Source organism: Macaca nemestrina, chromosome 10 (genome assembly GCF_043159975.1).
Source record: "Macaca nemestrina isolate mMacNem1 chromosome 10, mMacNem.hap1, whole genome shotgun sequence".
In the NCBI taxonomy this organism is placed as follows: domain Eukaryota; kingdom Metazoa; phylum Chordata; class Mammalia; order Primates; family Cercopithecidae; genus Macaca; species Macaca nemestrina.
The window spans coordinates 21,060,008-21,086,368 of NC_092134.1; the positions used below are offsets into that span (position 1 = coordinate 21,060,008).

At 51.7% G+C, this 26,361-nt stretch overlaps 1 protein-coding gene across 7 annotated transcripts in view; it reads left to right on the plus strand.

The window, feature by feature from the left end:
• The window catches only part of LOC105493730 (HECT domain E3 ubiquitin protein ligase 4), a 226,418-nt gene that overhangs the window by 194,146 nt on the left and 5,911 nt on the right, over nucleotides 1–26,361 (plus strand). For 5 of the 7 annotated variants that reach the window (XM_071071035.1, XM_071071040.1, XM_071071038.1 and 2 more), the window contains 12 exons: nucleotides 4,851–6,157; nucleotides 7,081–7,288; nucleotides 11,063–11,286; nucleotides 11,378–11,529; nucleotides 13,911–14,017; nucleotides 14,752–14,875; nucleotides 19,283–19,473; nucleotides 20,893–21,039; nucleotides 21,708–21,827; nucleotides 22,512–22,667; nucleotides 24,252–24,355; nucleotides 24,634–24,855. In XM_071071035.1, the coding sequence (XP_070927136.1) occupies nucleotides 4,851–6,157; nucleotides 7,081–7,288; nucleotides 11,063–11,286; nucleotides 11,378–11,529; nucleotides 13,911–14,017; nucleotides 14,752–14,875; nucleotides 19,283–19,473; nucleotides 20,893–21,039; nucleotides 21,708–21,827; nucleotides 22,512–22,667; nucleotides 24,252–24,355; nucleotides 24,634–24,855 (3,062 nt within the window). Of the gene's footprint in view, nucleotides 1–4,850; nucleotides 6,158–7,080; nucleotides 7,289–11,062; nucleotides 11,287–11,377; nucleotides 11,530–13,910; nucleotides 14,018–14,751; nucleotides 14,876–19,282; nucleotides 19,474–20,805; nucleotides 21,040–21,707; nucleotides 21,828–22,511; nucleotides 22,668–24,251; nucleotides 24,356–24,633; nucleotides 24,856–26,361 lie in introns of those variants that run through there. The other 2 variants (XM_071071036.1, XM_071071041.1) reach the window with 2 other exon arrangements.

Genomic DNA, 26,361 nt, shown 5'->3' on the forward strand with positions numbered 1-26,361 from the left:
GATATACCTCTTTAAGTGTGTAGGGAGGAAGCATACAGATGTCTACAACTTATTTTGAAATAATCAAAAACTAAGATGGGTGTGTGGATGAAGAGAGGGGTAGATAGACATGTAGTAGAGCAAATACACAACATGTTTATGGTGGAATCTAGCTGGTAAGTACACAGGTATTTACTGTATAATTTCTTCAGGCTTTCTGTATTTTTTAATTTTTTCATGATGTTGCAGGGAAGAAAACATTGCACACTCGGCCGGGCGCGGTGGCTCACTCCTGTAATCCCAGCACTTTGGGAGGCCGAGGTGGGTGGATCACATGAGGTCAGGAGTATGAGACCAGCCTGACCAACATGATGAAACCCTGTCTCTGCTAAATACAAAAAATTAGCCGGGCATGGTGGTGCATGCCTGTAATCCCAACTACTCAGGAGGCTGAGGCAGGAGAATTGCTTGAAACCCAAGAGGCAGAGGTTGCAGTGAACTGAGATTGCGCCATTGCACTCCAGCCTGGGCAACAAGAGTGAAGCTCCATCTCAAAACAGAAAACGTTGCACACTCGGATGCCTTCAGTGCCTTCAGGGTTCAAACAGATCAGCTAAATGAGGGAAATAAAGAGGAAAGTTGGCAGGGGGACTTTGGTGAGCCGGAGGCACAGAGGACACGTGTCCTGTCACCCACTGCTACAGGAGAACATGGCCCTGCTCCTGCCAGAACCGTAATTTCTTATTTCAAGAAAATCCAGGAATCCAAATGTCGATGTGAATTTCTCAATTTTTAAATGTTGGCAACCAAGTCAAATTCTTTCATACACCCTAGGAGGGCCGAGTGCAGTGACTCACACTTGTAATCCAGCACTTTGAGAGGCTGAGGCAAGAGGATCGCTTGAGTTCAGGATATGGAGCAACATAGCCAGACCCTTTCTCTGCAAAAAAGATGAAAAACACCCAGGGAGTGAATAGGGGGAACATAAGCGGGAACACTGTCTGAGAATGAGTTTCAGCTCATAGGCCGCCATGTATAATTTTGGTGAAGAACTATCTCCAAGGTCATCTTACATGAATGCTAAACGGTAAAGCAAGGACAGCGGAGGTGACGTGAATAGTTCTAGCATCTGAGGGCCTAGCCCTGTGCCCCAGTGGAGAGGGGAGCATGGACACCTGTCCTCTGTGAAGGTTCTATGAGAGCCCATGTTCCAGGACAGTCACAAACTTGTTTCCAACCAGAATTCGCAAGCAATGTCAGTCCTGAGAGAGCAGGAAGCTTGGTCCCCTCGTTGGTAGGTGCTGGACTTAATAAGTCAGCTTCAGCAGGCCCTTGGGATTCCCCCGGCCAGTAATCTTTTATCCTGTACAAGAGCCATCTGGATGTAGCAAACTGCAGTTCGCTCTTTTGCAGGGTGAGGGCTCAGCTGGCTCAGTGGGATGCAGGCTTTAGATGTTCATGATCCCTAATCGTGTCTTACGTACATGAGCTTTCTCTCTTTCCACTCAGATCCAGGGTATGTGTGAATGTAAGATACGCGTCTGGTACGAAGGAGACCTTGGCACAAATGTGTGGTCCTAGACAGTGTTTCCCAAACTTCAGTCATTATCATGCCACCATTGTATGATTGTTGCCATGTCCACAAATTGTGCCTATCAGCATTTATTTACTTACTTATTTTATTTTTTTGAAATGGAGTCTCGCTGGAGTGCATTGGCATGATCCACTGCACCCAGGCTGGAGTGCAGTGGCATGATCTCAGCTCACTGCAACCTCTGCCTCCTGGGTTCAAGTGATTCTACTGCCCCAGCCTCCTGAGTAGTTGGGAGTACAGGCGCCTGCCACCATGCCCAGCTAATTTTTTTGTATTTTTAGTAAAAACGGGATTTCACTATGTTAGCCAAGCTGGTCTCAGTCTCCTGACCTCAGGTGACCCACCTGCCTTGGCCTCCCATAATACTGGGATTACAGGCATGAGCCACTGCACCCAGCCAGCATTTATTTATTTAACAGTTTTTATTGCAATCAACTCCTCCTTTTTTAAAACTTAAATTTAGTTTTAAGGAAACCTTGGCCAGGCACGGTGGCTCATGCCTGTAATCCCAGCACTTTGGGAGGCCGAGGTGGATCACGAGGTCAGGAGATCGAGACCATCCTGGCTAACACGGTAAAACCCCTTCTCTACTGAAAATACAAAAAATTAGCCGGGCATGGTGGCGGGCGCCTGTGGTCCCAGCTACTCGGGAGGCTGAGGCAGAAGAATGGCGTGAAACCAGGAGGCAGAGCTTGCAGTGAGCCGAGATCACGCCACTGCGCTCCAGCCTGGGTGACAGGGCGGGACTCTGTCTCAAAAAAAAAAAAGAAAACCTTTACATCACTTCTCTAAATACAAAATTAGTATCCATTGGCATAACTAAAAGGTGCCCATAAAAATAAATACGGGCTGGGCCTGGTGTCTCACACCTGTAATCCCAGCACTTTGAGAGGCTGAGGCAAAAGGATGACTTGAGCCCAGGAGTTCAAGACCAGCCAGGGCAACACAATGAGACCCTGTCTCAATCAGTCAATCAGTCCATCTGTCCATCCATTCATACATACATACATACATACATACATTCAAAGAAAAGAGTTGCCGTCACAAAAATCTAGCTGAATACTGTTCCCTGTCAAAGGCTCTGGGACTCTGGCCCACTTTCTCTTAAGGATATGCCAGCCGGCCAGGCACAGTGGCTTACACCTATAATCCTAGCACTTTGGGAGGCCGAGGCGGGTGAATCACCTGAGGTCAGCAGTTAGAGACCAGCCTGACCAACATGGAGAAACCCTGTCTCTGCTAAAAATACAAAATTAGCCGGGTGTGGTGGTGCATGCCTATAATCCCAGCAACTCAGGAGGCTGAGGCAGGAGAATTGCTTGAACCCAGGAGGCAGAGGTGGTGGTGAACCAAGATTGCGCCATTGCACTCCAGCCTGGGCAAGAAGAGCACAACTCCGTCTCAAAAAAACAAAAAAGAATATGCCAGCCTTGGCCAGGTACAGTGGCTCACACCTGTAATCCCAGCACTTTGGGAGGCTGAGGCACACGGACCACTTGAGGCCAGAAGTTCACGACCAGCCTGGCTAACATGATGAAACCCCATCTCTTCTAAAAATATAAAAATTATCTGGGTGTCCTGGCACATGCCTGTAATTCAAGTTACTCTGGATGCTGAAGCATGAGAATTACTTGAACCTGGGAGGCGGAGGTGGTAATGAGCTGAGATCACGCCACTGCACTCCAGCCCGGGTGATAGAGGCAGACTCTGTCTCAGCAAACAAAACAAACAAACAAACAAAAACAAAGTAGCTTCAAAAATTATTAAAGAAGGCCAGGCACGGTAGCTCATGCCTATAATCCCAGCACTTTGGGAGGCTGAGGCGGGTGGATCACGAGGTAGGTCAGGAGTTCAAGACCAGCCTGACCAAGGTGATGAAACCCTGTCTCTACTAAAAATACAAAAATTAGCTGGACATGATGGTAGGAGCCTGTAATCCCAGCTATGCGGGAGGCTGAGGCAGAGAATTGCTTGAACCCAGGAGTCAGAGGTTGCAGTGAGCTGAGATCATGCCACTGCGCTCCAGTCTGGGTGACAGACTGAGACTCACTCTCAAAAAATAAAAAATAAAAAAATAAAGTATTTTTTAAATATGATTTAAATTTTTAAAAAGATTTAAAAAAAAAAAGAATGTGCCAGCCTCATGGCCAGGCACAGTGGCACACACCTGTAAACCCAGCGCTTTGGGAGGCTGAGGTGGGAGGATCACTTGAGCCCAGGAGTTCTAGACCAGCCTGGGCAACATGGCAAAACCATGAAAACTGTCTCTGCAAAAGAAAAATAATAATACAAAAATTAGCTGGGCATGGTCTCACACACCTGTAATCCCAGCTACTCAGGCTGAGGTATCGCTTGAGCCCAGGAGGCTGAGGCAGCAGTGAGCTATGATTGTGCCACTGCACTCCAGCCTGGGTGACAGAGCAAGACCCTGTCTCGAAAAACAAACAAACAGGCCGGGCGCGGTGGCTCAAGCCTGTAATCCCAGCACTTTGGGAGGCCGAGACGGGCGGATCACGAGGTCAGGAGATCGAGACCATCCTGGCTAACACAGTGAAACCCCGTCTCTACTAAAAATACAAAAACTTAGCCGGGCGAGGTGGCAGGCGCCTGTAGTCCCAGCTACTCGGGAGGCTGAGGCAGGAGAATGGCGTGAACCCGGGAGGCGGAGCTTGCAGTGAGCTGAGATCCGGCCAATGCACTCCAGCCTGGGTGACAGAGCGAGACTCCGTCTCAAAAAATAAATAAATAAATAAATAAAAATAAAAATAAATAAATAAATAAACAAACAAACAAAAAAAAAAAAACCCACCCTCAAAGTAAGGCTTTCTTGTTGACAAAAATCAGGACTAAAAGAGGAGTTTAAAAGGAACAATGTTTCAGTGTGTGTTTCAGTGCCATTTGGTAAAATTGGCTTGTGTGCCCCAAATTGGCTTGTAAGCATCCAGTACTTTGGGAAACATTATTCTAGGGACTTATCACCAACATGCTGCATAACCTTTTGAGACAGAAAATGATGGTGTTTTGCTGGCACCCTGCCATTCATTGGGCACAAGGGTCAAAGCCTTCACCTCTGGGGCCGACCCCTCAGCTCTGAATCCCAGCTCTTTTGTCTAGTAGCTGTGTGACCTCCAGCCAGGCCTCCACCTCCCAACCTCTGTTGCTCCATCTGTAAGAAGGGACCGAATTGCACAGTCTCTGTTCACAGAGTTGTTATGAGGGGCCTGGAACGTAGCCAGTGCTGCATAGTAATTACTGTTACTATTTTCATTTGCCTCAGGAAACTTCCTGTGGACCACGGACATGGCAGCCTGCGTGAAGGAGCTTGTTTTCCATCTCCTGGCAGAGCTCCTGCGCACTGTGCACACTCTGGAGCAGAGGCGGCACCCCGCTGGCCTGTCCTCCTCAATCGCCCTCCAGCTGAACCCCTGCCTGGCCATGCTGATGGCCTTGCAGTCGGAGCTCCACAAGCTGTACGATGAGGAGACGCAGAACTGGGTCTCAGGCAGCACCTGTGGGGGATCCGGGGGCCCGGCGGCCGGCGACCAGGGCAGGTTCTCTACGTATTTTCATGCACTCATGGAAGGGTGCCTGGCGGTGGCCGAAGTGACCCTGCCTACTAACATGAGTGTCACAGCCAGCGGGGTGACCTCAGCGACCGCCCCAAATCTCAGTGACTCGTCCTCCTCCTCCTCGTCCTCGCCAGGACAGACCCCGCAGAGTCCCAGCCTCCTCTCCAAGAGGAAAAAAGTCAAGATGAAGCGGGAAAAGGCCGCCTCGTCGGGCAAGCGCCAGTCTTCCCGCACCGTGGACTCGGACCCCACTGTGCTCAGCATCGGAGGCAGCAAGCCCGAGGACATGCTGTGGTTCCACCGCGCACTCACCCTGCTCATCATCCTCCGCCACCTCACCAGGAAGGACCCACAGGGGCTGGGCGTGACGAGTGACGCCATCGCTGATGCCTGCCAGGCCCTGGTGGGCCCCACCGCCCACAGCCGTTTGCTTGTGATCTCCGGGATCCCCACCCACCTGGACGAGGGCGTAGTCAGAGGCGCCATCCGCAAGGCCTGCAACGCCCACGGCGGGGTCTTCAAAGACGAGATCTACATCCCACTGCAGGAAGAAGACCCCAAGAAGCCGAAAGACAAGGCCGAGGGCGGGGATGGGAAAGCTGAGCCCGAGAAGACACTGGCCTTCCCTGGCTCAGACAGCATGGAAGTCAGCACGTCCAGCAGCCTGACCCCCGCCATGAGCATCAGCGCCTCTGCCTCCACCAGCCAGGCTTCCATCTGCAGCTCCCAGGGCATCTCCCAAACTGTCAGCGACCTCTCCGTGGATCCGCTGCCTGCCGGCCTCGAGCTGCCCATCCCTCCGGGCCTGTTGGAGCCCCACGTGGTGTCCAGCCAGGAGAGCCTGGACATTTCCCTGTGCAGCACTGGCAGCCTGGGCAGCCTGGGCAGCCTGGGGGAGCCCCTGGACAATGCAGAGACGGCCTTGGTGTCAGACATGGGCTCCATGTACACAGTAACTTCCCTGGACCACCAGCCCCTAGTGGCACGCCCCATCAAAGGCTTCGCAGTGGTGGAGGTAACAGCTCTCAAGCCTCTGCAACCACTAAATCATGACCCATTTCAATCCCCCAAGCCTCTTTAAACCTTCCAAATTTATTTCCTAGTAGGTAATGGTGGAGCAGTCAGGGGCTCCCTGGGATAGCCCTTGGAATGAGCACAATGAGTCTGCTGGGGATGACATCTCTAAGTGACACCAAGTCCCATATCACGAAGTAAAGGGGAGCCAGAGGGCTCAGGGCCTGGCCTTCCATGGTGGGTGGCTGCCATCGGTGCCTTCTGACTCAGCCCCGTCGCATCTTCTTGAGCAGCCTTGGGTTCTTTTTGTTCTTTTTGGTGTTGCCATTGGCAGGAGGGATGGTCACTGAGCAGTGTGAGGATAGACGCTTGCCATTCTGTCCCAGGTGATTCTGAGTTTCAGATAACCTGCATGCTAGCGAGTCATAGTTCCACTGCAGGATCCCATGTATTTCTTAAGCCTCGCTGTTTAGAAATCCTGCATCAAAGCCTTTCTGTGCCTTTGCGTAACAGTACAGGTAGGGAACTGACATGCGTTATACTCTCCCAGCAGGCTCTGCAAGGAGGGTTCAAGGATCAAGCAGCTAGTTTCTTTCCTAGAATCACTTCTTTGAATCCATCATCCTCCTTCATGGGGACTTCCTCAGTTAGGCATGGATTTTTACTCCCTGGGAAACAGAGGCAAGCCACAGACCTAGCCGAGGTTTAGTGACGAGATTTCAGGTTGAGTCGTTTGCTAAAAGTTGCTGTTGCTGGCCTGTGGGAGAAAGTTTCCCAGGAGGTCCAGCTCACCGGAGTCGGGCAGCTCTCACATCTCTCCAGACAAATAGAGAGTTTCCAGGAAAAGGTGGAAGGGAGAAGTTCACTCACACTGAATGCCTGGTCACGCTACTCAAATCCTGACCCTGTTCTCTGTTCACACAGATAAGATCCCGAGCCAAAATTGAGAAAATTCGAGCAAGTTTATTTAACAATAATGATTTGATTGGTTTGTCAAGTTTGGATGGTGAAGATGAATTGATGGAAATGTCAACCGAAGAGATTCTCACCGTGTCTGTAGTAAATCAGAGTCTCTTTGATACTCAAGGGAGCCCAGGGTTAGAAGATTATTTCAATGATAAGTCAATTAAAGGTGGGTTCTGGATTTGTTTTTAATCTGTAGACTTTGTGGAGCAATTTTAGGCTCACAGAAAAAAATTGCATTAAAATCTCCTCTCCTCCCCAGTGTCCCCTATTTTTAACATCTTGCATTAAAGAGGAACTTGGCAGCTATTCCTGTGTTGCAGATTTTAAAAACAATTCAGACAGTGTTGGGGAGATGGGACAAGAGGCTCCATTGTTTGCCAGTAGGGGCTGATTGTGTGCATCTTTGTATGATGTGAAAAGAAGAAATGTTCCCCTCCTCTCCCAGCTGTCAGGGCGCTGAAGGCCATGGGGGCAGCCCCTGCCACAGGCCTGCCGTGTTCCAGCTGGAGAGGCTACCAGGGGTGGCTTTGTACCGCCTGCAACAGGCTTGAATGTGGGCTTGTATTCAAGTCATTTTTTCCTTTTTGTCTAGCCAGGCTTCCCCTGGTTCAAGTGCAAGTGTATTTATTTTGTTCTGTCCTATGCAGCTAGAACATTGCTGGTAAGTACTTGGTCATATGCTTGAGGACAGCTCATGCCTCTCCCTTGTAAACTGACCCCTGGGAAAGAAACAGTTCCAGCCCTTTTTTCTCTGAAGTCCCGTTTGCCAGCCCTTTTGCCATTCTGGTGGCTCTTTTGTGGAGCAAACTCTGTCTCCTTCCCACTAATTTCTTTTTTTTTTTTTAATTCCTCTTTTTTTATTCCTTTTTTCTTTTTAAAATTCTTTTCTTTAAAAAAAATTATTTTACTTATTATTTGTACAGAGAGTCTTCCTATGTTGCCCAGGCTGGTCTCAAACTCCTAGACTCAAGCAGTCCTCCAGCCTCGGCCTCCCAAAGTGCTAGGACTATAGACGTGAGCCATCACACCGGCCTTAATCTAATTCTTTAATGTTTGAAATTTCGTCATAGAGTTGCTATGTTGTTTTGTGTTTTTGAAGTACAAAATTGTAATTTTTTCTTTTTTTTAAGACAGAGTCTTGCTCTGTCACCCAGGCTGGAGTGCAGTGGTGCAGTCTCAGTTCACTGAAATTTCCACCTCCCGGGTTCAAGCAATTCTCCCTGCCTCAGCCTCCCCGGTAGCTGGGATTACAGGCACACCACCATACCCAGTTAATTTTTGTATTTTTAGTAGAGGCGGGGTTTCACCAGGCCAGTCTCAAACTCCTGACCTCAGGTGATCCGCCCGCCTCAGCCTCCCAAAATGCTGGGATTACAGGTGTGAACCACTGCACCCAGCCAAAAAATGTAATATTGAGTAGAGGTTTTGTTGTTTAAAATTATGACCCCAGGCCCGGCAAAGTGCCTCATGCCTGTAATCCCAGCACTTTGGAAAGCCGAGGCAGATGGATTGCTTGAGCCCAGGAGTTTGAGACCAGCCTGGGCAGCATAGTGAGACCTCGTCTCTACAAAAAATAAAATAAGCTGGGCATGGTGGCGCATGCCTGTAGTCCCAGCTACTCAGGAGGCTAAGCTGGGAAGATCACTTGAGCCCAGGAGTCGGAGGCTGCAGTGAGCTGATATCACACCACTGTAGTCCAACCTGGGTGACCCCATCTTTTAAAAAAAAAAAAAAAAAAAAAAAAAAAAAAACTTGCTTACCCCAATCATGAAATCTGGAAATGTTCCCTCAGAGGTAGGATCAGGGTGAGGTAAGTGAGATCTTGGGGACACAATTTAATGGGGCTCCAGAAAACTCAGTAAGATAAATATTCTAGTACATTTTTTTTAAGTCAAAATTAAAGTATCCATGATCAGCAAAGTGTTAAAATTTTAAATAAAGATAGGATCAGCATTACTGATCTTTTTCTCGGGCTCTGATATCGGTCAGCACAGCACTGTAAATATTTTGCTTATTATGGAGGTTTTTTTACATTAATTTTTTTTTTTTTTTTTTTTTGAGATGGGGTCTTACTCTGTCGCCCAGGCTGGAATGCAGTGGTGTGATCTCGGCCCACTGCATCCTCCGCCTCTGGGGTTCAAGCAGTTCTCCTACCTCAGCCTCCTGAGTAGCTGGGACTACAGGCACCACCATGCTGGCAAATTTTTGTATTTTTAGTAGAGAGAGGTTTTCACCACGTTGACCAGGCTGGACTTGAACTCCTGACCTCAGGTAATCCTGCGGAGGCCTGCCTTGGCCTCCCAAAGTGCTGGGATTACAAGCGTGAGCCACCTTGCTCAATATTTTTTTTTTTTTTTTTTTTTTAGCTCACAAGTGCTACTAAATAATTTTGACTGATTAAAATACTACAGTAAAGTATTGTTTATCCTGATAACTGAGGTTTTTGGCATTTCCTTAAATCTTGCCTGGCATTGAGCAAAGGCCTCGGTGGGCTCATCCTGGTCCCAGTCCTGTCCCTTATTGGCATGTGTTTTGCCCCCTCAGCTCTCAGCTGCCCCCAAGGTCGATGTCAGGTCTGCTTGACAGGAAGCCTGAGGTCTTTCTGCCATGATTGTCTTTCCCAGTCTTCTCATACTTAGATACTGAATTTTAGTTCTAGTTCTTGGTTCTTTTACAGTCAAACTTTCCACATATGGTACCTGGTCTTTTGGTACTGCATGGATATGCCTCATGGTGCCAGGTACACTCCTCTTGTGAGGGTTGTTGTGTTGTTTTGTTTTGTTTTGTTTTGTTTTGTTTTGTTTTCTGAAACAGAGTCTCACTCTGTCACCCAGGCTGGAATGCAGTGGCACCATCTCGGCTCACTGCAACCTCCACCTCCTGGTTTCAAGTGATTCTTGTGTCTCAGCCTCCCAAGTAGCTGAGACAACAGGCACACGCCACCACCCCTGGCTAATTTTTGTATTTTGCTTCACCATGTTGCCCAGGCTGGTCTCGAACTCTGACCTCAAGTGACCCACCTGCCTCAGCCTTCCAAAGTGCTGGGATTACAGGTGTGAGCTACCGCACCTGGCCTCATGGGTTTTCAACTTGTGACTCTGCTGAGTCAGCTTAGGGCTCAGCCTCTCTCTTCCCCGCACCTGCCCCTCCCACCCTCAGCCCAGATGTGCTGGAGTTGCCACAGCTGGGCCTGGCCTAGGCCAGACTCCCCAGGAGACGGAGCAGGCCAGAGGGAGTGAGGGGCCTGGGTTGCCAGGAGAAGGGAGTGATTCCTGAGAACATGCAGATGGGTTCATGACTGGCCCTTTGGAAAGGCGAGAGCACCTTCTGGAGTGCTTGTTTGGGAACAAAAAAATATTTTTTCAGTGCTCATAGACAGTTTTCTTGTATCTCAGAAAACTTTCTTTTTCACCTGCTCGTTGCACCAATTTTGAAGAATATTTCCTAAGAATGCGATCACCTGTTTAACAAGTTGTACTTCCAACTAAAAATACTTGCTGACTGACTATCATCTGGGACTATTCTAGACTAAACTGCTATGATAAATAGCCCCAGGAGGACAATGACTCAAGTTCAGTGGAAGTTAATTCCCTGCAGATGTAAGAGTCAGGGTGAGCATTGCAGTGTGCCCACCTTCGGGGAGGGGCCTGTCATCCCCGAGCAGCCAGGTAGGGGCCAAGTGCAGAGGACAGCAGCCTGGCCCCCATGTGGCTCACATCCCACAGTGACCACGGTTGCAGGGCCTCACCTTACGGCAAGGAAGGCTGGGCATGTGCTGGGCTGTGCCCAGAGAGGGAACCAGGCTTTGGTGGGCAGCTCGCCCTTCCTCTGATGTCCATCTACTGCCCCTTTCAAACAGTGTTTGCAAACAGAATGCTCGCAGGGCTTGTCCTGATGTATGTTCACGGCAGAATTATTTTGCCCCCTCTCCATCCAACAGGGGAGAAGCTGGTGCCCGGGGCCAGAGAGGTTCTGACGGAGATATTTAAGAGCTGTGCCCATTCAGAGCAGACGCTGAGCCTGACACCAGCGAAGCCCATCAGAGTCTCTGACATTTATCTTAGCAAAGAGCAGATCAACTCCCAGACCCCAGGCAACCTCCTCCACCTCTTCTTCACCAATGTCCGGCCTCCAAAAAAGGTGCTGGAGGATCAGCTCACCCAGGTAGCTGCCCATCCCCACCATACCCAGGCTGGGCCTCGCGTGCCCCACAGGACGAAACTCAGAGCCTCCCTGCCACCTCTGTGCTCCACAGATCCTGAGGAAGTATGGCGTGCCAAAGCCCAAGTTTGACAAGAGCAAGTACAGCAAAGCCGGGAAGGAGCAGCACCCCGTGAAGGTGGTGAGCACCAAGCGGCCCATCACCAAGCCGCCCACCAAGGACAAGGCCGTGCTCAACAGCGTCAGGTGTGTGCCCCAAGGAGCCTGGGCAGCCTGGCCTGTGGGCAGATGTGGGGGCGCCCTCCGTGCAGGAGCCTGGGGGGCTGCAGCTCCTCTGGAGGAGCTTGGTGTCAGGCTTTGTCGCCCAGGCTGGAGTGCAGCGGCCCGATCACAGCTCACTGCAGCCAGGCTCAAGTGATCCTCCCACCTCAGCCTCCTGAGTATCTGGGACTACAGGCACATGACACCTCACCTGACTAATTTTTTAAATTTTTCTGTAGAGACAGGGTTTCACCATGTTGGCCAGGATGGTCTCGAACTCCTGGGCTCAAGCGATCAGCCTGCACTAGCCTCCCAAAGTTCCGAGGTTACAGGCAGGAGCCACTGTGGCCGGTGGGTGTCTGGGTCCTTTCTGCTGAGCTCCTTTCTCAGTCCTCAGCTCCATCAGGTGAACACTGGAGTTTCATTTTATCCACAGGTGTGGTCAAATCCTGACCATGCAGGCTGGAAAGCCGACCCATCTAAATGAAGACAACATCTAAAATGTTGTACTTTTTTTTTTTGTTGTTGTTGTTTTTTATTATACTTTAAGTTCTAGGGTACATGTGCACAACATGCAGGTTTGTTACATATGTATACATGTGCCATGTTGGTGTGCTGCACCCATTAACTCATCATTTACATTAGGTATATCCCCTAATGCTATCCCTCCCCCCGTACATTTTTTTTAATCCTACTTCTTTTAGCCACACAAATAATGCATAATTATTGTAGGAAGATTAGAAAATGTATAACGCCTTAAGCCCAGGAGTTCAAGACCAACATGGCAAAACCCCATCTCTACAAAACAATATAAAAATTAGCTGACTGTGGTGGCATGCACCTGTGGTCCCAGCTACTCAAGAAGCTGAGGCAGGAGGATGGCTTGAGCCCCAGAAGTCAAGGCTGCAGTGAGCCATAATCACACCACTGCACTCCTGTCCAGCCTGGGTGACAGAGCGAGACCCTGTCTCAAAAAAAAAAAGAAAAAGAAAATGCATAGTGCCTATTGGAAAAAATTAAATTGCCCCATGCATAGCAACTACTTTTAAGTACATGACCTTTGATTTATGCCTCTATATTATTTTCTTAAGTTTTGAACGACTAAAATAGTACAAAATTCAAAAGCATGTGCAGTGAAAAGCCGCTCTTCCTTCCGACCATTCTTAAGCCTTGAAGTTCCCCTCCCTGAGCCTGCAAGGTTACTTCTGTAGCCTTTCAGAAGAACCCTTTCTATAAATATAGAAGCAATTCTATACATATGCCCAGTATTGGGTACCATACACAATGTCCACACCTTGCCATTTTTATTTTTCTTATTTATTTTTTATTTTTTGAGACGGAGTCTTGCTCTGCCGCCCAGGCTGAAGTGCAGTGGCGTGATCTCAGCTCACTGCAAGCTCCGCCTCCCGGGTTCACACCATTCTCCTGCCTCAGCCTCCCGAGTAACTGGGACTACAGGCGCCCGCCACCACGCCTGGCTAATTTTTTGTATTTTTGGGAGAGACGGGGTTTCACCGTGTTAGCCAGGGTGGTCTCGATCTCTTGACCTCGTGATCCGCCTGCCTTGGCCTCCCAAAGTGCTGGGATTACAGGCGTGAGCCACCGCGCCCGGCTGCCATTTTTACTTAATACTAATTTTGGAAATCATTTCAGACCAGTACGAAAAGAATTCCCCATTCCTTTTTTTAAAAATAGCTACATGGCATTCCATGTGTGGATATGCATATATATGTAATAGAATATTCTTTAGATACGGGGTCTATGACTCTCGAGTACACAGAGATGAAACCTTGATAGCAAAATATTACCTAGCAAGAATCGCTAGAGGAATTGTTTAACCAGAAAAATAAAGGTTTTAAAAAGTTAATTCATTATGTAGAAATGGTGTTTTTCAATCAGCACTGTCCCATAGTGCTTTCTGTGCTGGTAGAAATCAGTGCTATGTCTATATCTGTGCTGTTGGGTACAGCAGCCCCTAAGCCACAACTGGCTATGGGGCATTTGCATTGTGGCAAGAGTGAACAGGAACTGAATTTGTGATCATATTTCATTTTAATTAACTTTAGGTAGCTACATCTGGCTAGCAGCTACCTTATAGAACAATGTAGCTCTAAAATATGTAGAAAGAGGGTCTGAAAAGAGTCTCTGCAAGATTTTTCACATTTTAAGGCACGGATTTGTCCTTGTAATTTGCTCAGTAAACTTTTCTCACTCAGAGCAAAGGCGATCTTGAACCTAGCCCTGTCTGAGCCCTAAGCCCTAAGTTGGAGGAGGGGGAGGAATGAATGACTGTACGAGGCTGTGTATTTCCTATCGGGAGGAGGTGTGAACGTGCATTAGTCTAATTCCAGTGCTTTGGTCTACAGCAGGACTGCCTTAAGTGAGAAGAAGCCAACTGTGAAGCCAAAGTCACCAGAAAAGAGCAAACCAGATGAAAAGGACCCAGAAAAGTCCCCTACCAAAAAACAAGAAGGTGAATGAGCAGATGGGGCCTGGAGTGGGCTGGGACCTGTTTCCATCCTGGAGACTGGGCAGCCCCCCCGGAGCAGGCCTCTGCTTTTCCCGACTGGCCACTCTCCTACTGAGATGGCCTCTGCTCTGGGCTCTGGGTTCCCTGGGGTATCAGGCAGGGCAGCATTTCCAGAGATTCTGGGAAATATTCCTGGCCAGGGATCGCCCCTCGATGCCATCTTTGATGACCGTGAACTTGAGGTAAAATAGCAGTTCCAGAAACACCACACGCCCAGGATGAAGAATAGATGATTGTGACCAAAAAGTGAAAATTGGGAAATCTGCATGGACACTTTCTTCTAGAAGGCACGGCCTAAGCTAGCAGCCCGTGCTGGGGCAGTAGAACGCAAGCCTCCAGAAAGGCCCAGGCAGCATTAGAGAAAGCTATTCTTGTTGTCTGGAAAATTGCTTTGTCAGTCGGGGATGTTTTAGAGATTCATAGAAAGAGGGGACGTGGGAAACTGCAGCCTGTTGAGGGAGACAGAGCCCTTGGGGGCCTGGGCACATGAGGGCTTATGAGTGTCCTGTGCGCAATGGGTTGTGATGGCAAATGACAATTCCCAGAGTTACAGGAGGGAGAGGGGAATTAGGTGGGTTGTGCCTTAAGGGAGAGGCTGTGGTGAGAGCAGAGCACATTGGAGGCGTGCGACGTGCTCAGGTCTCACCAGATTCCTCACACTGGACCCTTTCCACCAGTCCCTGAGGAAAAATACCTGACGCTGGAAGGATTTCACAAATTTGTTGTTGACCGAGCCAAGCAAGACATCCGCAGTGTCTGGAGGGCGATCTTGTCCTGTGGTTATGATCTTCATTTTGAGAGGTAAGAGGGTTACCCCTCAACTCAGTTGGCACCTTGCACAGAAATTGTTTTCAGCCAAGAGCATAATTTCTGAGGAGCTGGTCCATCTCCCCTGTTGATAATGCTTTCTGAGTTATTTCATAATTTCTGAGTTTTTCCCTAAGTGCTAAATGGATTTTCTAACCCACTTGTAAACAAACCTGTTCTTTTCCTCCACACTCCTGACTTGGAGGCTGTGCTGGTCAGCTTGGGCTACCGTGACAGGACACCACACCCTGGGTGGCTTAAACACCAGAAACTTGTTCTCTCTCAGTTCTGGAGTCTGGAAGGCCCAGATCAAGGTGTCAGCAGTGCTGGTTTCTCCTGGGGCCGCTCTTCTTGGCTCCCAGACTGCCACCTTCTCAAGGTCCCCACATGAAGTCTTCCCTCAGTACCTATCTGTGTCCTAATCTCCTCTTCTTACAAGGACCCCAGTCCTGTTGGATTAGGAACCCACTCTGATGACCTCAAGCACCTCTTTAAAGGCTCTGTCTCCAAATACAGTCACACTGGGAATTAGGGCTTCAACATATGTATCTGTTTGGGGACTGGAAGGACACAGTTCAGTCCCATAACAGACAATTTCTTACCCCAAAGAACCTTGTCCTCAGAGTCACACTTTGCCTCGAGTCCCCATTGCCCTCACTCCTTCCCAGGCAGGGGCACAGCTAGGCCACAGCTCTCCAGGGCTCCAGGACTAAATATAGTTTCCCCTTTCTAGCTATAAGTGAATCCCAGGCACTCCAGAAATCACCCTGCCCTGCCCTCCCTCTGGCTCACACGCGTGTGCACATACACACACACACCCCCCTACTCAGCCTTGTCCACAGCAAGTGCACCCGGCATCAATCAATGAGAATGGCTACCAGGCCGGGCGCGGTGCCTCACACCTGTAATCCCAGCACTCTGGGAAGCACGAGGTCAGGAGCTTGAGACCAGCCTGGCCAATATGGTGAAACCCCGTCTCTACTAAAAATATGAAAATTAGCCGGGCAGGGGGTACATGCCTGTAATCCCAGCTACTTAGGAGGCTGAGGCAGGACGATCGCTTGAACCCAGGAGGCGGAGGTTGCAGTGAGCCGAGATCGCGCCACCATACTCCAGCCTGGGCGACAAAATGAGACTCCATCTCAAAAAAAGAAAAAGAAAATGGCTACCAAGGCTGAGCGCGGTGGCTCATGCCTGTAATCCCAGCACTTTGGGAGGCCGAGGCGGGTGGATCACCTGAGGTCAGGAGTTCAAGACCAACCTGGCCAACATGATGAAACCCCGTCTCTACTAAAAATACAAAAATTAGCCGGGTGTGATGGCAGGTGCTTGTAATCCCAGCTACTCAGGAGGCTGAGGCAGGAGAATTGCTTGAACCCAGGCGGCAAAGGGTTACAGTGAGCCAAGACTGCACCACTGCACTCCAGCCTGGGCAACAAGAGCCACACTCTGTCTAAAAAAAGAAAAAAAAGGCCAGACAAGGTAGCTCACACCTGTAATCCCAGCAGTTTGGGAGACCAAGGTGGGCGGATCACCTGAGGTCAGGAGTTCAAGACCAGCCTGACCAACATGGTGAAACCCTGTCTCTACTAAAAATACAAAAATTAGCTGGGTGTGGTGGTGAGTGCCTGTAATCCCAGCTACTTGAGAGGCTGAGGCAGGAGAATCACTTGAACCTGGGAGGTGGAGGTTGCAGTGAGCTGAGATTGCGCTATTGCAGTCCAGCCTGGGCAACAAGAGCAAAACTCCATCTCAAAAAAAAAAAGATAAAGAAAATGGCTACCAAAACATGCTTTTTTTAAAAATCCATTTTCAGAATTAAGAACTGCTTTACTGCTTGCTGCCAGCCTTTTGTACCATCATTAAAGGCTCAGAGTCAGTCCTTGAATGGATCTTGCATTATGGTGGCAGGGACAAGTTTTCTGAACTTGTTTTAGAAACAGAAACTGGGCTGGGCGCGGTGGCTTACACCTGTAATCCCAGCACTTTGGGAGGCCGAGGCAGGCGGATCACAAGGTCAGGAGTTTGAGACCCGCCTGGCCAATATGGTGAAACCCCCTCTCTACTAAAAATACAAAAATTAGCCGGGCGTGGTGATGCGCACCTGTAATCCCAGCTACTTGGGAGGCTGAGGAGGGAAGATCACTTGAGCCCGGGAGGCCAAGGCTTCAGTGAGCTGAGATCCTGCCACTGCACTCCAGCCTGGGTGACAGAGTGACACCCTGTCTCAAAAAAACAAAAAAATACCCAATAAAAGGCCACATTCATAAGGCCCTCTGGGGCGGTGATGATGCCCTGACACATCCTTCCTGCCTCACCGTGGACTTTTCTAAGGGAAGCCAAAGGCTTCTGCTTGGATCATTCAGCCTAGAGAGCCATGGAGGACCCCTTCTGAAAGAGGCTTAGGTCTGTCTTGGAGCACTCTTTGGATTGGACAGAGGTGGCCTGTAGGAAGGAGACACCTGATACCGCCCCCTTCCCCTGGTCCCCAGGGTAATGTTCCCAGTATGACAGGTGGCCCACTCAAGGTGCTACAGGCTCTGGAATTAGAGGCTGTGCCAGGTATCTGCCTGCCTGCCTGCCTTTCTTGGGTTAATAGCCCAATATTTGTGGAATACGGACATGCACCCTTTCTGAAAACCTCACACAGTGTCTACCCACCCAGAAGGTCATGTCCGGAATTCGGTGCCCACAGCATGGCTCTCTGATGCTTCAGTGAATATTTCACCCAACATTTTTCTGGAAGTACATTTTTTCAGTCCCCTGAAGTGGGATCAGACAAGATATACTGCTCTGTAATCTGCTTTTTTTTCTTTTGAGATAGGGTCTGACTCTGTAACCCAGGCTGAAGTGCAGTGGCACAGTCACAGCTCACTGCAGCCTCAACCTCCTGGGTTCAGGTGATGCTCCCACCTCAGCTTCTCCAGTAGCTGGGACTGCAGGCACATGCCACTATGACCAGCTAATTTTTGCGGGGGGTTTTTTGTAGAGATGGAGTTTTACTGTTGCTCAGGCTGGTCTCAAATTCCTGGCCTCAAGCAATCTGCCTGCCTCAGCGTCCCAAAGTGCTGAGATTACAGGCATGAGCCACCTCGACTGGCCTGCAATCTGCTGTTTAAAAATTTGTCCACATCATCCCGTATTATTCCACTTGATCATTTTCCTGGCTTCCTAGCGTTGCGTTGTTAGGTGCAGTGTAATTCAGCTAATCCCCTATCGATGGACAGTTGGGTTGTGTCTGATGTTGCTGCAGTAACACAGCCCTGCAGCAGTGCCCTCAGAAGCACACTGTGGCCCATCTGTTCTAAGAGCTCCACAGGTGAATTCTGGAATGGGCTTGCTGGGAAAAGAGTAATGACATCAGTGACACCAGCAGCTGACAATTCTTGTGCATTTGGAACGTGCTGGGCACTGCTTCACAGGCATCCTGTCACTGAATTCTTATGACTGGCCAGGCGCAGTGGCTCACTCCTGTAACCCTAGCACTGTGGGAGCTGAGGCGGGAGGATGGCTTGAGCCCAGGATTTCAGAAACAGCCTGAGCAACACAACAAGACCCCATCTCTACAAAAAAATGTAAAAATCAACCAGGCGCATTGGCTCATGCCTGTAATCCCAGCACTTTGGGAGGCCAAAGTGGGCGGATCACATGGTCAGGAGATCGAGACCATCCTGGCTAACACAGTGAAACCCCATCTCTACTAAAAATACAAAAAATTAGCCGGGCATGTCAGTGTGTGCCTGTAGTCCCAGCTAGTTGGGAGACTGAGGCAGGAGAATGGCATGAACCCGGGAGGCAGAGCTTGCAGTGAGCTGAGATCGGGCCACTGCACTCTAGCCTGGGTGACAGAGCAAGACTCCGTCTCAAAAAAAATAAATAAAAATAAAAAAATAAAAGTTTTAAAATTAGGCAGGCGTAGTGGCTTGCACTTGTGGTCCCAGCTACTGGAGAGGCTGAGTAGTGGGAGAATTGCTTGAGTCCAGGAGTTCAAGGCTGCAGTGAGCTATGATCACCACACTGTGCTCCAGCCCAGGCAACAGAGCAAGACTTTGTCTCTAAGGAGAAGAAAGTTTTGTGACACACTGCAAGCTGATGCTATTATGAGCTCCTCCTTCACCCTCACACGCTGCTGCCAACTCTCGGGAGTGAGACACGGGTGGGTGCCTGGTGCCGCCTCCCAGAAGGCTGCAGCGTTCCCACTCCCGCCAGCGTGCTTGGCTTGCTTCTTTTGAAAGAGCTTTCCCCATGAGGAGCGGTACAGGCACCAAGAAACAACCTGGAAGGCGAGGCTGTCTTCTCAATGTGCTCCAGGAGCTGAGGACAAGACTCTAAGAGAAATTCAACAGTCATCCCAGTGCACCCCGCCTCACTTTGCCCTTCTCCCCCTGTTCCCACCCCCAGGTGCGCCTGCATCGATGTCCGACATGCACAGAAGGCCTCAAGAAAGTGGACCCTGGAGATGGACGTGGCACTCGTGCAGTACATCAACCAGCTGTGCCGCCACCTTGCCATCACACCCGCACGGCTCCATCCCCACGAGGTGTACCTGGACCCTGCAGATGCTGCGGACCCCAGAGTGGCCTGTCTCCTGAGTATGTGGCCCTGGGCCTGTCCCCTCCCCTGCTGCCTGATGCGGGCATGCCCCCTGACAAGGGGCGTTTACAAGGGCTAGATTCATTTAGACGCCCGTCAAACGAACACTTCAGAACATGAACACCTGCTACGCGCCAGGTGCGCAAGGAAGGAGGGGGCTGACGAAACAGGGAGAGCAAGGCAGGGGGCCAGGACTGTGGCCTAATTAGTCTGGGGCCTTTTTAGATGCCCATGAAAGCAAAGCCAGGGAGCAGATACAGAAATGCATGGCTGCAGGGGATGCCCAGGCCACTGCCTGGAGGCCCCACTGAGGCCAGGGCTGCCATGGGGAGTGAGAAGCATTTATAGTCTGATAGCTTGCAGTAGAGGCATTAGCCTTCATAATGGAGAACACCATGTTTTTATTGAAAGCTAGGATTGCAGGAAGTCCCATTCAGGTGCCCCTGTCTTTCGAAAGAGAGAAAGCTGTTCTCTGGGCCGGGCGCAGTGGCTCATGCCTTGTAATTGCGGCACTTTGAGAGGCCAAGGCGGGCAGATTACCTGAGGTCGGGAGTTCAAGACCAGCATGACCAACATGGAGAAACCCCATCTCTACTAAAAATACAAAATTAGCCGGGCATGGTGGCACATGCCTGTAATTCCAGCTACTTGGGAGGCTGAGGCAGGAGAATCGCTTGAGCCCAGGAGGCGGAGGTTGCAGTGAGCCAAGATCACGCCATTGCACTCCAGCCTGGGCAACAAGAGCAAAACTCCCGTCTCCATAAAAAAACTAGGATTGCACACAAAATATAAATTGTTAGTTCCCAGACGTCCCCCCTTTACAAGGTGTTGGTGAGCAGCTCATTACACTCGTACCGGGGCTGTGCTCAGCCGCTTGCCTCATCAGCAACAGGTGCAGAGCCCTTGCTCTCTCCTGGGTGCCAAGGAGGTAAAGGTGGGCAAGAGGTTGTCCCTGACTTCCGTCTGTGGCAATGTGAAGGGTGAAGAACTGAAGGGCAGTGTGCCAGTAGCACAGTTTACTGGTTTTGATATGACATCACCATTGGGGGACGCTGGGTGAAATGTACACGGGACTCTGTGCCATTTTTGCAACCTCCTGTATTATTATTTCAAAATAGTAAGTCAAAAAATAATACAGTGGACAGCCCTGGCATGGCCCTGAAGGTAGATGAGGGGGCCTTGGACTCCTTAAGAGCCAGCACCTCCATCTGGCCAGCCAGGGCCTCGCCCTTTGTGTCTGCTTGGCATAGGCACAGGCACATCAGGGGCCGCTCGCTCACTGACAGCGTCTCCAGGGTCCTAGGTAAAAAATCCACCAATCCTGTTCCCAGTGATAGGGACCCCCTGTGTTGCCTGTGAGTCAGGCATCTCAGCCGATCTGGCCAAGATCTCAGCCTGACTGCTCCTGCGCCCTGCAGACGTGCCCATCGAGAGCCTGCGCCTGCGCTTCGCCTTACTGCAGTCCCTCAACACCACGCTGGAGACCTTCTTCTTGCCCTTGGTGGAGCTGCGCCAGACCCCTATGTACACCCATAGCATCGCCGCCCTGTTGAAGGAGGCCAAAGGTCAGTGCCTGCACCCGCCCTGGCCCTGCAGGAAGAGAGAGGTGACCTGCAAGACGCCAGGGCCAGAATCCACAGGCAGGGTCCTTGGGCAGCCCCCCAGGAAGATGCCTTCCCCCCGAAACCTTTCATCTAGCAGGCTGGGCTCCTCAGGAGCAACAGGTCCACCCAAGGGAAGTTACTTTAATTATAAAAGTAACATATGCTCTGAAAAGTAAAATTATTTTTAAGGTTTTCAAATTAATTAGAAATATATGAAGTTCTGTTTACTATCTGGCCTCCACATCCCTACATCCCAGAGTGACATTGTTAACAGATGAGTATCTATCCTTCCAGACTTTTCTCTTCACATACAGACAGACACGTGTGCACACACAAAGCTTTTTGTCTTTTTTTAAATTAAAAATAGGTATCATTTTCTACATTCCATTTTGCAACTCTAGTTTCTTTGCATTGTTTCTGGAAATTGGGTGTCTCCTGGGAATGACAAAGGGTACATGCACTTAGCAGCTGGGTAGATGCGACACACCACCCTCCACAGTCAGGACCCGGCTCTGCTGCCACCAGGGGGCCTGAGAGTGCCACACCCAGGGACGTGAAGAGAGTCTTGGGGGGACTGGGAAGGAAGGGACAAAGCCCCACCCAAGCCTCTCCCACATTCCTCTCCTTAGGGCTGATCTTCTATGACACAAAAGTGACCGTGATGAATCGAGTGCTGAATGCCACTGTGCAGAGGACAGCGGACCACGCGGCACCTGAGATCACCTTGGACCCACTGGAAATTGTGGGAGGTGAGGTTGGCTGCAGAGGGCAAAAAATGCAAAATGGCAGTGCCTAAACACACTAGTGGATTTCTGGAACATAAAAGAAGCTTCTAGAAGAAGGGGGTCCAGGGCTGGTGCGGCAGTTCCTTCTGTCGTTCTGCTGGATCATCCTGGTGTGTGGCTTCCTGCTGGAAGGTCCCTTCAGGAGCTCGGGGAAGGGGCATAGCAGAAGGAGCTTGGCTTCCGGGGGCCTGCCCAGCTGCGTGGGGTCAGATGGGGCAGGCTTTGCTCTGATCAGCCGTGCGACTGCCAAAAATGGGGATTCCAGCATCAAAGGAAAGGGAGAGAAGGGCATTGGGGAGGCTCCCCAGAGTCTCTGCCACAGCGTATAGACAGAAGGGATATGCGCAGAGGAAACGAGAGAGGAATTGGGGGGCAAGGACCTCCCTGAGAGGCAGAGGGAAGCTTCTAGAAAATGAGAAGGGTCCAAGCACTGGTGGCCCAGGAGGGCGGGTTCCAGAGGTGGGAGCCACAAGTGCTAAGGCACAGAAGGCTCTAAGATGTTCTAAGGGCAGAGAAGGCACAGGGGGCCAAGTGAGGGAGCAGGGGTCCAGGGACAGGCACAGGCCTGCTAGGCCCGGGGTCTGTCCTCAACGGGAGGGCAGAGGGCTGCCATGGGGGGTGCTTTGATCAGCTCATCTCACTTTCCAGGGGAAATCAGAGCTTCTGAAAACTCCTACTTCTGTCAGGCTGCCAGGCAGCTGGCCTCAGTGCCGTCGTCTCAGCTCTGTGTCAAGCTGGCCAGTGGTGGCGACCCCACATATGCCTTCAACATCCGCTTCACTGGGGAGGAGGTCCACGGCACCAGTAAGTTGTGGTGGGCTCCCCGCTGAAGGAGCTGTGTTTAGTGTCCAGCCTTAGCCCCAGCTGCCCAGGACCTCCATTCCTAAGAGTAAAAGCTGCGTCCTCAGCACCTGTGCTACAGAAGCCTGGTCTGCACCCAGAGTGGCCTCACACCCATGTCCTCCAGACCGTCCCCGTGTGGAAGCCTCAGCCAGTCCCTCCTGGGCTTGGGGATGGCACTTGTTCTCAGGGCCCTTCTCGTTGCCGGTTGGCCCCCTCCCCGGGAAGGGCCCTGGCTGAGGAGTTGGTAGGCCTGAAAGCTTGTGTGTGCCCCATGAGAGGCAGGGTGTTGGGGAGCCCTTGGTTAAGATGGCACCATCGCACTCTGCAAGGATGAGGACTGGCAGCTGAGCAAGTGCTCCCTTGTGACCCTCTCATGCTTAGCCCCAGACATTCAGGAAATGTCTCCACTGCAGATGCAGAAGAAACCTAGTTTCTCCACAGCTGGGCACCCTGGAGGGAAAGGCTGTCCGGGCAGGAGGGAGCCCCCACCCAGCTCCTTCTCCCCTTTCCTCTCATCTGCCCCCATGGGAATGCAGCTGCCTCCCAGACAGAGGACCCTGGCATCCTATGGGCAGGCCTCCTAGGCCTCTCTGAGAGCAGCTCTGGTTCACTGACAGCCCAGACTCACGCACGACACCTTATCCTCCCCACAGCAGTGAACCTGCCCAGAGTGCCAGCCCTGGCCCGTCCTACACATAGGGAAACTGGGACTCCACAAAGCCAAGTCACTTCCCAAGGTCAGGCAGCCAACTGGGGTTCCAGGGTCCAGGCCCCTGGCCTTCCAAGTGTCGGCAGTCGGGACACTCCTGCTTCTCCTTGAAGCAGAGGTGAGGGCCAGGCCCAACATCTGCCCCTGCACTGGGCCCCCACACTGGGCTTCCACGTGGCTCTGACCAAGCAGGGTGTGGGCACAGCTGTGCTCAGAGCTCCCTGACCTCAGGGTACCAATAGGGAACACAGGGAAGGCCAGAGGAAGAGATTTGCAAGGAAACCAAAGGCCCATCTTGAATGGCGGCAGGAGAGGATGAGCAGTGACCGTTGCCCTTTGCACATTCACACATTTGTCCATTCACTTACACATTCATTGGACAGACGCGAGCCCGGGCAGTGGGGGAGGCAGTGCTGAGTGAAACAAGTGGTCCTGCCCTCAGCCTGGGCCAGGGGCACAGACGTGGACCAAACAAGTCCACAACTCAGGCAGGCTTGCAGCTGTGAGGGTTGCCTGTGTGGGGACCTGCGGTGACCTCACTGAATCCTCGAATGGCCTTTGGGGAAGGTACGGTCACTCTCCCATTTGACAGACAGGTGACCGAGCCTCGGGGACATCTTGCCCTCTGTGGTATCACTGGGTGGCCCCACTAGTGAGTGGAGAGCAGGCTTGGACCTGAGGCCTCCTAGGCCTGAGGTGGCTTCTTTCCACCCCGCCACAGTGGCAGGCAGGCCAGGGAAAGAGTAGCCGCTCTGGCCAGCAGGTGAGAGGGAGGGAACGGTGCCACCTCCCGCCGGGACGCCCCCAGGTGCCCATGTTTCTCGTCTGTCCTGCAGGCGGCTCTTTCCGCCACTTCCTGTGGCAGGTGTGTAAGGAGCTGCAGAGTTCCTCGCTGTCGCTGCTGCTGCTGTGCCCCAGCTCAGCTGTCAATAAGAACAAGGTAGGCGGAGACCGAGAGGAGGCTCCACGTCCCCAAGCTCAGGTCCCAGTGCAGTGGCTGGTGGTGGTGGGGCAGTGTGTGTCTCATCGAAACTAAACCTTTTCAGAAACCTTCCCAATCTGTGGGGACAGGCCCTTGCCACACTGCCTGGGCAAGCTCTGGGAGCTTGCAGTGACTTCTCTCCTGCCTGCCACAGGGTGCGGTGGCCTGAAACACATGTTCCTTGGCGGGCACAGAGGCCCATGCCCAGGTCACCTCATGCCCACCTCCGCTTCCAGGGCAAGTATATCCTGACCCCGAGCCCCATCACCTACGGGGAGGAGCAGCTGCTGCACTTCCTGGGGCAGCTGCTGGGCATTGCTATTCGGGCAGATGTCCCGCTGCCCCTGGACCTCCTGCCCTCCTTCTGGAAGACGCTGGTGGGCGAGCCCTTGGACCCTGAGCAAGACCTGCAGGAAGCGGACATCCTCACCTACAATTACGTCAAGAAGTTTGAGAGCGTGAGTACAAGGCACAGTTCTTCCGGGGGCGTGCAGCGCCCGGGGCCTCCCCGCCGCCTTGCTTAGGACTCCATGCAGAACCGAGCTGCCTGCTGAGGCTGGGTTGGGATCCCCCAGAGGACCTTAGGGGTGTGAGCCATCTGCCAGGAAGGCTTGTTTCATAGGGACAGAGGCCTCTGGCCTCCCTCCCTGCTGGCAGCAGAGATTGGAGGTAACATGACCAGCCCTGCTGGTCCTCCCACATTGGTGCTCTTCACCTGGCCATGGGTAAGGGCTCCTGGAGCTGAGTGAACAGGCACTAGGGGAACGGCTGTAGGGGTGCAGGTTAAGAGTTGTTTCAGGGCCTCAGAGCACAGGAGTCAACCCTGGGACCACCTGAGGTCAACCAAGGGAGAGGCGTCAGGATGGAGCCCTTCCTGCCTGTCCAGGGCACACGTAGGTTTTGAGAGCATGGTGCTGTTGCTCAGCACCCCCCTGGAGGTGGATGGGGTCCACAGTCCCTCTGTTCACTCAGTGGCCGTCACTGAGGCCCTGTCATGGGCCAGACAGGCTCTGGGCACTCACCCTGTCCTCGGGGAGTGTCCAGGCTTGTCTCCTTCGTGGTGGAGGGTGGAGGGCTTTATTCCATCATCACAAGGTCAGGAGGAAAGTGAGGCTCACCAAATGGAGGTGACTTGCCCAGGCCCTCACAGCTGGCAGGGAGCAGAGCCACCGGGAGCCCAGGGCTGCCTGCTCTGACTTCTGGGCTCTCCAGCACCACACGCCCTGCAGCTGAGAGAACCATCCTGGCCGAGTGTGGAGGGCAACGTCCTACCCGGCACCCCTCAAGGCCACGAGAGTGAACATCGTGCCTGAGGCCTGGCAGAAGCTGCTCTCTCCTGGGCCTCAGGTGAAGGAGGTGCCAGCTGCTTCTGCGTACACCGGCAGAATACTCCATGGCTGACTGAGGCACTGCCTGGCCAGGTCTCTGCCATTGTCCCCCTGGGTCACTCAGGGCGGCCATTGCAAGACAATAGCAGAGCCAGAGTCCCGGATGCCCGTGGCTTCTCGGTAGAAACAGGCATGACAAGGCATTGTCTAAAGGGTGGAAGGAGAACACCCACAGTGGACTGAGGGTTTATGTGTCTCCTGCACTCTTCCAAGGAATCCTTCTGGGGCTCTGGGTGCAGCGCAGGCTGGGGCTGCAGGGGATGCGAGGCGGGGTCCTGCGGGCCAGCTGCGGCTTCTGGCTGCAGGGATGGCCAGGGCCCCAGAGGGTGTGGGGTGCAGAACCACATGGTGTTGTGGGATGTGTACTGGAAAGAAATGCTCTCGACTTGTATCAGTGGAGCGTCTGCAGTGAAGGGGTAGGGAGGCTGCTACTAAGGAGACTCCAGACTTAGACCTGAATGTCCGTCCACCTGTCACTGTCCCCGAGCTGCAGTCAGTCTCCTTTGGGTCTCACCCTGTCGTCTCCCAGATAGCCCAGCAGACACAGTGCGAATCAGTTTCCCTGGACCCTGATTC